The following is a 10,729-nucleotide window of genomic DNA, read 5'->3' as shown; positions in this document are numbered from 1 at the left end:
AGCCCAGAATATCGAGATTTTTAAACGCAGTCTTAAAACTCATTTATTCAGTCTGGCTTTTATACAGTGTTTTATATCAATTCAAATCTTAACATTACTGTATTGTCTTTTTTATCCTACCACAATTTTAAATATTTTCCTCTTATGTATTTATTTTAATATCGTGTTGCTTTTATGTGTCGTATTTTCTTTTCTTCTTTTTTTTTACACATATTTTTTAATTCTTATTGGTGTGCATTAGTCTCTCAATGATTTTATAAACTACTTTTTGTCAACAACTTTTCTGTACTCTTGTTAAGCACTTTGAACTGCAATTTAATTTGTCTGAAAGGTGCTATATAAATAAAGTTTGATTGATTGATTGATAAATTTAGCATTAGGCCTATACTGCTTCAGGTTTTCCACACATCAAAGATATTTATTTTATTCACCCAGTTATTTTAGTTTGTAAATGTGATGCTGTTGATTAATTAATTTCATTAGCTTGTATGTAAAAACCCAGCCTTCATATGAACACATTAGTATTTGTAAAACAAACCTTTTGAAGTTAGAATTATATTATTAACCACTTGAATGTAGTTTGAAAGACAATTATTTGACCTACGTACATAAAAATCTTTCTTGGTATGTAAAATAGTAGTACCTCGAAATTAGGCTTTAATGCAATAGGCTACTTAATCATACTGTATTAATCATTTAATTCTCAACGTTTAATCAGGTACAAAGTCACATCTTCAGCCCAATGTTATTTCTTTATCCAAGCATTTGTAGTTTTGGTTTTTTTATGGATTTTAAATGTTTGTACTTTACAATCAATCAATCACTCAATCACTCAATCAATCAATCAATCAATCAATCAATCAATCAATCAATCAATCAATCAATCAATCAATCAATCAATCAATCAATCAATCAATCAATCAATCATAATCAAATAATCAGTCTTTATTTGTATGGCACCATTTCACAACAAATGTTATCTCAATACAATTTACAAAAAAAGCAGGTAAAAGGTCCTTAGCAGCAGTCCGTCCCCGCCAACAATACAGAGTAACCAAAGAGAGAGAGAGAGAGAGAGAGAGAGAGAGAGAGAGAGAGAGAGAGAGAGAGAGTGAGAGAGAGAGAGAGAGAGAGAGAGAGAGAGCAGCTCAAGGTGCCAGTTCCCCCAGTAGTCTAAGACTATAGCAGCTGGTCTACACCTGTACCAGCCCAAACTATAAGCTTTATCAAAAATAAAGTTTTAAAGTCTAATCTTAAAGTACTTTCCTGAGAACTGTATTTACAGATGTTGCACAATATGAGCCGTAAAAACACACCAGTATGCAGAAGGGCTTCCTGAGATGATTAGAATGAGGAAACTCTTTAAGACATTTCTTTATATTTGATTTTTGACATTGTTAATACATTTTATCCTTCACACATTTTAATGAAACATGACAGGAAGTTTCATTTTAGCAAACTCCTAAAACTTGCACTACAGAAATAAGCTTCTTTCAGATCTGACAGACAGAAACAAACAGTACATGTGTGTCCAATAGATGTGATTCAAGATGACAACATTTAAAACGCACATTCGATCAGAAAAAGACAAAAGACATGTCCATCCCTTTACAAAAAGGCATGAAAGTCATGTTCTGTACGTCATGAAGAGGATCCAACGGAACGGTTAACTTAGACCGTATTCTAAAATACATGAATATTAAAAGTGAACATTTCTAATTTAAGTGTATAAAAGCTTGTCAGTTGCAGTAGAGGAGAAATAAGGCACAGCAAGTGCCTTATTTCTGAGGAAACTTCCTGAAATTTGGTTGCACAAAAAAAGAAGAAACAGAAAAGTGAAAAGGGTCAGTTCAGAGTCGACACTGGTAGAGAGAAGAGAGCTGGGCGACGAGACACAAAGAGGTAACATGGAACTTTTACATTTGTTTTAATAATATACTTTGAGACTGTAAATGGAAGTGACTGAATTGATTTATTCTTCCCCGGTGTATTTAAAGAAAAACACTTTTTTGATATTCTGTGATTTGGTGGTAAAGTAAGTTTGATGGGTGCTGGAGAAACATGTTTATGATGTGTAGGATGAAATAGATGCCGTACTTTAAACAATTGATGAATTTAGTTAATGTTTAGGTGGATCATAGCTGATGTTGTTATAAAGATGATTAGAATGTATTCTATTACAAGTATAAAAGACGTATCAAAAGCAGTGCTTTCCCATAAAAAAATCTCAGGGTAGTCGCACCCCTTGGGCAGAAGTTGTTAAACTTGCAACTACAGAATAACTGATCATGCAACATCCTGTTTTTAGGGCTGTGATGTCAGCTGTGGACTTCCCGTTTGTTCCGTTCCTGCACGTTTACTGCGCCTTCACAGTGAAATCTGTTCTGTAGAGGGAGTGACTGACAGTCCCAACAATCAAATCAGGATGTTTGTTCTCATGTGGTCGACTCTGCTTTTCTCTGTGTGGGGCAGCAATGCAGACGTAGGTATGTGTCTTTTTCATATGCATATAACAACAACAACAAAACGGCAACAATATCTCGTTTTTTTTCTTGGCATGTTTTTGATGTATTGTGGAAAGTGAATTAATTTCTTTTTTTTTTTTACCAAAGAATGAATGTATCAATGTTAAAGGCTGACTAACTCTGCTGTTAAATTTTACTTGACACTTTTTTAATTCTTTAATTCATTTTAATAATTTGTTTACTAAAGAAATTAAACTAATTGGCTTGTTGTGCTGTTTCCAATTGTTGTTGCTTAGCAATCAGAAGTTATATACAACAAAAACAGTTGATGAACTATTGGTCAGAAGTAGCAGCATTTTCTCAGTTTGTATTTGATATTTCTGAAATTGAAATATTCTGAGTTGCACCCTGTTTGCATCCACAGGTACATCATTGGAAAGAAGAGAGTTCTGTCAGGGTGACTTCTGTATCACTCTGATTGATGGACAAATAACAGCAGAGGCTGGACTCTGTGTCGTGATCCCGTGTTCTTTTACTATTAGTTATTGGTTCAGTCTCAAAGGTCTCGTTTGGTTCAAATGTGAAACTGTTCAAAGATGTGGTGATTCAGACGTGATATTGAGCAGGAACAACCAAAAGATTCAGCCTGGGTTCAAAGGTCGAGTGGCACTGTTGGAGCCTAACCTTTCTCAGAGGAACTGCAGCATCATCATCAACGACCTCACTGCATCAGACTCTGGATCGTATCAGCTCAAAGTTAATCTTTTCACGTCTAGTGGGAGACAAGATAAATTTCAATATCTACAAAGAGCAACTGTCTTAGTTAAAGGTATGGAGGGCTACACAAACATACAGTTAATATGTTAACTTCTGTACCTTTAAACTGCAATGACAAGTTTAGAGTGTTTATATTCTCTGTGGAGCCCACAGTAATTATTGACATTTGTCGACCTTTGTTGGCAACCTGTAGGAGCTGCAGCTGTTCCTAATATATCTCTTACATATACATTTTAAGTTTTTAGTATCTTAAGTTTATTTTGTCCACATTTTAATGGCTCTGGAGTTTTAGTTTGCTCACCTGATTTTTCTTACGGATTTCTCCTCCATCAGATCTGACCCAGAAGCCCACATTGATGATTCCTCCTCTGACAGAGGGGCTGCAGAGCACACTGACCTGCACTGCTCCTGGTCTCTGCTCTGGATCTGCTCCTGAGATCACCTGGATGTGGAGAGGAGGAGGAGGAGAGAATGACTCCCACATCACAGGAAACATCACTGATTTCAAGACTGAGACTCTGACTGATGTGGGACAAAGACACAGCTCAACTTTGAGCTTTACACCCTCTGCTAAACACCATGGCACCAACATCACCTGTAAGGTGGGCTTCACAGGTGGGACAACCGCAGAGGAGACGGTGACTCTCAATGTGACCTGTGAGTACTTTGTTTACTTTTTTCTCGGATTTGCTCAGTGTTACATTTACATTGTATAGACGCTGTGTGTATTTCTGTCTCACAGATGTGAAGGAAGTTGAAATCACTGGAAACACGAGTGTGAGGGAGGGTGAGCTGCTTCAACTGACCTGCAGTGTTGAAAGTTTCCCTCCATCTCTTGTCACATGGACAAAAATGTCGACCAAAGACATTAAAAGTGGATCAAAACCAGATGTGCAAAATGACACTTTAGCTAACCCAGAGAACACAACTGAAATCTACCTACTGAGTGGAAATGGACAGGTGACTTTTTCCATCACCAAAGTGACCGCCAAAGATTCTGGACAGTACATCTGCACAGCAAATCATTCAAACATCACCCAGATGGAAAAAGTTGACATTGAAGTGATATGTAAGTGTAAACCAAAGTATCATTTTCCTCCTTTTCATCATTAGATACATGACACCAGGTGTTTACAGCAGAAAACAGCCTGAATGACTTCCACAGCCCCAACACCTCCAGACGTACAGGAGGCTTTTTAACATACAATGTTCAATATTTTTAAATGTGACTACAGACTTACTCTCTGATGTACGTCGCTTTGGATAAAAGCATCTGCTAAGTGAATTGTACGGGTGATCAGCATTGATTCACTGCCATGACTTTAGTGTTTTATTAAAATAGGAATTAAGTCTTTACAGCGATGGAGGCTTTTGGAAAACTGACTGTTCTTTTTAAGTCTTCCTGGAGCCAAATGTTTAGAATAATAAAAGTTGTTGTGTGTTTCAGATAATGAGGAGGGAATTTGAAAATGTTTTGAATTTAGTGCCATCTAGTGGCAATATCAAGAATTTCCCAGAGTAGATGCACCAATCTTAAGACATGGTCTATTTCATATTAAAATGTATGTAGTGTTCATCACAATCCAAAGATGTCCCCCCTTTATACATACACTTCTGCTTATCTGCAGATGAAAAATACAATATTGGTGCCTTTTTCTTTTTCAGTAGGAGTCTACAGTCACAGCACATTTTCAAGAAATTCAGTTACACAGCTGGACTTATTGTGTTTACATGGTCTTTAAGTATTGTGTGCTGTGACAAGCTACATAGATGATGACTTTGTCTTTTAATGTGATATGTATACTCACAGGCTTATTCAGTTGTTACCGGTCTGTTGTTTCCTACCTCTTATTTGTTTAAATCTTTCTTCACAGATATGAAAACACCTGTGATCACTGGGAATACAAATCTTACTAAAAGTCAAACTCTGAATCTGACCTGCAGTTTTGAACGTTTTCCTCCGTCCCATATCACGTGGTCTTTACCTGGTTCCAACACTTTCCTGCTGAATGGCACTGGATCAGCGACACTTGTCATCCCTAATGTGAGGGTGGACAACTTTGGAAGGTACATCTGTACAGCAAAACACCTGGACATGACTGTCACTTTGTTTACTGATGTGACTTGTAAGTAGACATTATTATCTTCTTTAAAAAAATGTAAAATGATAAATTACACCATCAGCAGTTTTTTTTTTTTTTTTTTTTATGATTTTCTGTGTGTGTGTTTACAGTGTTTCCAAGCATCTTTGAAAACTCAGGATGTGAGTTTCAGTCGGGGCTCTTGACTTGTGTCTGTATCAGTGAGGGTTTTCCTTTACCCACTATCAGATGGCCGCTGTTAAGGAGCCGTACTGAGTACTCTGTCATGACATCTGTGACAAATCACACTGTCACCAGCACCATCACACTTAATGTAGATGACTACAGCAACACTTTAGCTGAGTGTGTCAGCAGCAATGAAAATGGGGAAGCAAAAGAAAACCTCACCATTGAGATGACCATGCCAGCTAAAAAAGGTGCAGCTTCTTGATTTAACCACTTCTGCTCCTAGAGACTACAGACTGCTTTGACCAATGCATTTGGAAAACTACAATTCATACTGTTAAAATTCAGTTTCATAGATACATTCGCACAAATTAAATTAGACAATTACAATTTCTCTTTTGTCTCTCTTGACTGCAGATGGATCCAGGGTGTTAAAAATGTTTTCACGGTTGGAGGTTATCGTTGCCTTTTTGATTGGTGCACTTCTTTCAGCCGTCTTCTGCTTTTTAGCAACCAAATGCCACAGGTGCACCATTAATACTAACAAATCATTTTGATTTGGTTTTGTATATGGATGGTTGTCAAATATAGATAAAACATGTTTGCTTTTTCTTCTTCTAGAAAAAGACAGAATAGCTCTGGAAATCTGGATAAGACTTTGGAAATGGTGACCAGTCAAGAGGATCCGCTGGTAATAAATGTTCATACAGCGATTATATTTAGAAGTTAAAACCTACGTTTTCTTCAGATTGCATGATGTGGATAGATAAGTGATGTGGCTACTACGACCTTTTAATCAATAATTTACTGACTTGACCATGAAGAGGGGAGTGGTTACACTGTGAGGTTTAGCAAAAAAAAATCCCCTACTAGCAACATGACTTTAGTTAATTTAACAATATGAAAAACAGCTGTCATTGATAACACAGCTCTCTCCAATCTTAACATGTTTGTTTAAAAGCCCTCCCTCCAGTCCCACATGTACGCTGACATATTTCCTTTCTTAATTCAGTCAAACACCACACTCAGTTAAAAACGTAATTTCCAAACAAACAAAAATAAAAGGTTTGGGTCCTTGTGATTGGTCTTGTACATATTTGGTTATATATTCCTCGAGAAGATCAAGGCCCAGCTCTTCAAAAGTAATCCAACAGTATTAAAGCTATCAGATAGAATGAAGTTTTGATATCGTGTTGTTAAAAAACAAACAAGAGGATTGCGTAATTGGGATGGGGTAGATAGGATCATATAATCCATTTCTGGTTTTAATCCAGATAAAACCTCCAGTTGGTGATGTTCAAAAGTTTTGTGTAGGATAAAATCCCAAAAATCAGGATCACCCTGATCCCATCAGAGATCTGATTGAGGCTGGATTACACATTACAGAAAACTATTAAATTAAATTACTGGAAATATGATAGTTTAAGACCTTTTTGAGATAAGGTACAAATTAGGGTTGCATAACACTGAATGATTTTTCTTTCTAAAATATTTCACCAAAAAAGATCATCATCAAACATTTGATGTCTAATTTAAAGCAGCTTTTAGGATCGTTTAGTCTTTTATGGGCCATGGTGGTTCAGTGGTTAGTGCTGTTGCCTCACAGCGAGGACTTTCCTGGTTCAAATCCCTCTTGGAAAAACCACCTGTGTGGAGTTTGCTTGTTCTCCTTGTGCATTCTTAAGTCTCTGTCTCTGTCTGTCGAACTGTCCAGGGTGGACTGTCTTAGTCAGAGTTAGTTTGGTGGTGTGAGGTCATTTTGTGACTTCGGCCCTGTTCACACTTGACTTCTTTTTTCAACTGCCAGCACCTTTTTTACATACAAGCCTATGGAAAAAAGAAAAGGTTGCACATATACATTTTTAAGCCTTTTGTGTTTTGGCCTCTGCATTGCTCTGTGGACAGTAACATATTTTTTCATTTTATCCAATGACACCCTATACCTACTTTATCATACGGCTCTTATTTCTGCTCTATGTTGAAGTCCATCTGTAATAATAGACTGACCAGTAAGGCCTGCAACGTACTTGTTTGAGAATATAAAACAAGTTTCTCCAAAGAGCTATAAGTATTGTATAACTTTAATCAGTAATATTAAAACAACAGAAAGATTGACCATACAAAGATACACAATTTGTTGCTTGTGAATGATGCTTATGAGTTGTATAATTAATGTTGTACCTCACAGATAGATGCAGGTCAAGAAGTGGAAGATGATCAGACCTACGACCAAGAGGTGATGGAAGCAGGAGGAGCTGTGGCAGAGGAGAAAGCAGCCCTTGATCCGGACGGTGGACCAAATGACGTGGAGTACGCCAGCATTGATTTCTCTGTGTTGAAAAGGAGCGCTGCAAAAAAGCGAGAGACCACTGAGACAGAATACGCTGAAATAAAGAAAGACGTAAAAGAGCAAAGAGAAGATCAAAGCGGAGGAGAAGGTGAAGTGATGGAGGACAAAGAGGAAGAGATGATGATAGGGGAGGATGAGGAGACAAAAAACTGTGTTCCAGAAGAGGAGGAGGGAGAGGATGAAGCAGTGTACTCCAATGTGAAGGATGTAATGGATGAGATTTGAGGACCATGTTGCATTTTAAAGTTGCTTGACGTAAGTTCTCTGGATCTGAGCTTCAAATGCCAAATTCAGGCCATAAGGAACTGTAATAATCGACACACCTCATCATATGGACCTTGCAAATCAATTCATTCATGTATCACTTATTTGGAAATTTTGTACAGTTGAGAAGTGCAAGGAAGACAAAAGAGTACTGCCTCTCTTGATGAGTTCTCATTTAACACTTATCATAGATGATGTCATGTCTTTCTAGGGTTCTTCTGGTCTATCCAAAGCTCTTCTCCATTTACTCGGAAAAAATGGACCCTCATTTTTACCCTTTGCAGCCAGGTGGTGTCAGTGTTTCAGAGGTTCATTTGGGATCTTTCAGATCAATTTGACCAAAATCTTTTTTAAAGGCCTGTGTAGAATGGCCATGCTTTCAAACCATTTGTAATAAATGGAGAACTGCAGATAGACAAACTAAGTTATTGCTAATAAGCCCTCTTTTTTATCACAATTCATATTGCTTTTGCAATATTGAACAATGCTGTTTTGTGTCACATTTTTCTCATATTGAGTAGGCCTCAATGCCTCCCAACAATCTACATGCTAGCATCAGTGAGCATCTAGCATGCTGACCTTTCAACTTCAACTGTATTGTCCCCAAGGGGAAATTTTCTTTACAGCCAGGTGAAACAGGAAACACATATAGAAACACAACTAAGACACACAAGCTGTCGGTCTCTACAAGAGCAGTGTCCCAAATTAGCTCACAGCACTGCCGCACTTCATAAGACAGTAGTGTGTTGTTTCAGTTTCTTTGATGGAGTCTACAGCAAAGAAACCTAAAGGGTAGGTTCTTATTTTTTACAGCTATTTCCAAAAACAATGATTCATGACCAAACATACATTGAAAGAGAAAATTCCTTCCTAAGGCAAATTCAATGTAAAAACAACAAAATCTTGGGGTGCCAGCCAAGATCTGTAACTAGAGTTGGCACAACCACAGTTCAACTTATCAGCCGCAGGTTCAACTCTTTGCCTCTGCCCTTTGATGCATGTCTACTCCACACTCTCCAGCTCACATTTCCCGTATGTCTTCAGATGTCCTATCAAAGTATACAAAAAAGCCCCAAAAATCTTTCAAAAGGAGTGAATCTGCAGAAAGTGCATTCTATAGATTATCAACGTAACATGAGACTTGAGCAGAACTAAACACTGATATTTAGATTTTGAACTCCATCTCATTTTATTTGGAGCATTTTGAGTACTGTTTAAAGATCAGCAAACACGTCAGCTTTTCCATAGTGCAGAATAAATACTTTCCTCTGAGTAATGTACAGTGATCAAGTGGGTATTTGAAGAAGAACCCTATCAGAGTGATGCAGGCTGATGTTTGGAGTTATCCTTCCAGAGTCTGAGAACAGAGGTGCAACACAGTTTCTGCAAACAGCGGTTCATCATGAGTCTGGTTTGCTTGAGGTTTCTGCCTCTTAAAGGGAAGTTGTTTCTTGCCACTGTAACTTTGCTCAATGTTGCTTAGTGCTCATGACGGATTAATGTCGGGTCTTTGTAGATAATATAACAATGAGTGAGGTCTTCTTCCAGCTTTTTGTAAATTGTCTTGAGATAACATCTGTTATGAATTGGCGCTATAGAAATAAAGATTGATTGATGTAATTGACCAGAATCAGAACTTTCATCACAGCCATGCAGTTATTTTGACATAAAATACAAACAATGTGCATACACATTACAGACAGCCTATGATTTATTTATTTTTATTGACTGTTTTCATTCTCAGTTTTTAAAACTGATAATTATAGGCCTGATTTTTCTAAAGATCAGATAAAGTTTATCTTGTAGAAACAGTCAAAGATGACTTCTCTTTTTTAATGAATTGCAGGAATCAACCTGAACTAACGTTCTCAGAATGAGCAGAATCTGGTGCTTATTGCAAAAGAGAATAAATATTTATTGTTGGATGAAATCATTGAGTTGTCAGTTACATAGAAGCCTTTATCACTGCTGGTATACTGCAGTCTTGATGGGTTTGAAAGTTAAGTGTTCAATAAGTTAACAACTGAAAATGACAAACTTCTTGAAATAGATTAAATCTTGTGCGTTAGAGTTTGAGGAGGAAGTTATTGGAGAGAACACAGTGATGCTATTTAAGGCAATGTTTAAACTGATGTTCAGCAGAGACTCTGCTCAGGTATGACTTGAAGATTTTGGAGAATACATTTGTTAAAACATTTGAGAAGGATTCACAAAGTTTCTTTCTAAGAGGCTGCATTCAATGGAAAATAAAGGGCTAGAACAAACACAACCATTTTCATTTAAAATTTGCAGGGAAAAGTCAGAATCAGATTTATTGTCCAGGTATGCTCACAAATACAAGGAATTGGACTTTGTGCTCTACAAAAATACAAAATTAAATATGAAATATAAACACACAAACTAGTAGGGCCGACCGATACTGATAATCTGATACTGATATATATTGTCCGATATCTTTTTTAGATCTATCTTCTATCTGTAGAGATAGATAGATATAGATAAACACATTTATTGCGTTGATCTATCAAATGCAGTTATCAAACACTTGTGGAAAAGATTTATAACGAAGACAAGATGGTCACTCAACTGGAAAGTAACCAAACATA

At 36.9% G+C, this 10,729-nt stretch overlaps 1 protein-coding gene across 1 annotated transcript; it reads left to right on the top strand.

The window, feature by feature from the left end:
• Window positions 1-1,834: 1,834 nt before the first annotated feature.
• Window positions 1,835-9,743, top strand: LOC110005571 (sialic acid-binding Ig-like lectin 10). The gene is made up of 10 exons (XM_065957794.1): window positions 1,835-1,902; window positions 2,309-2,486; window positions 2,890-3,294; window positions 3,576-3,899; window positions 3,985-4,311; window positions 5,117-5,368; window positions 5,476-5,760; window positions 5,927-6,035; window positions 6,131-6,200; window positions 7,698-9,743. Exons 2-10 carry the CDS (start codon window positions 2,426-2,428, stop codon window positions 8,082-8,084), a joined length of 2,220 nt encoding a protein of 739 aa, XP_065813866.1. The 5' UTR covers window positions 1,835-1,902; window positions 2,309-2,425; the 3' UTR covers window positions 8,085-9,743.
• Window positions 9,744-10,729: the final 986 nt, after the last annotated feature.

Source organism: Labrus bergylta, chromosome 8, assembly GCF_963930695.1.
Source record: "Labrus bergylta chromosome 8, fLabBer1.1, whole genome shotgun sequence".
NCBI classification, from domain to species: Eukaryota; Metazoa; Chordata; class Actinopteri; order Labriformes; family Labridae; genus Labrus; species Labrus bergylta.
The sequence above is the reverse complement of the archived record's forward strand: the minus strand, read 5'-3'. Positions and strand labels throughout refer to the sequence as shown.

Excerpts from the sequence above, each read along its gene's own strand:
- LOC110005571 (XM_065957794.1), top strand. The coding sequence starts at position 2,426 with ATGTTTGTTCTCATGTGGTCGACTCTGCTTTTCTCTGTGTGGGGCAGC. Across the intron at positions 6,036-6,130 it reads TTAGCAACCAAATGCCACAG|AAAAAGACAGAATAGCTCTG; the intron begins GTGCACCATTAA and ends TTCTTCTTCTAG. Across the intron at positions 6,201-7,697 it reads CCAGTCAAGAGGATCCGCTG|ATAGATGCAGGTCAAGAAGT; the intron begins GTAATAAATGTT and ends TGTACCTCACAG.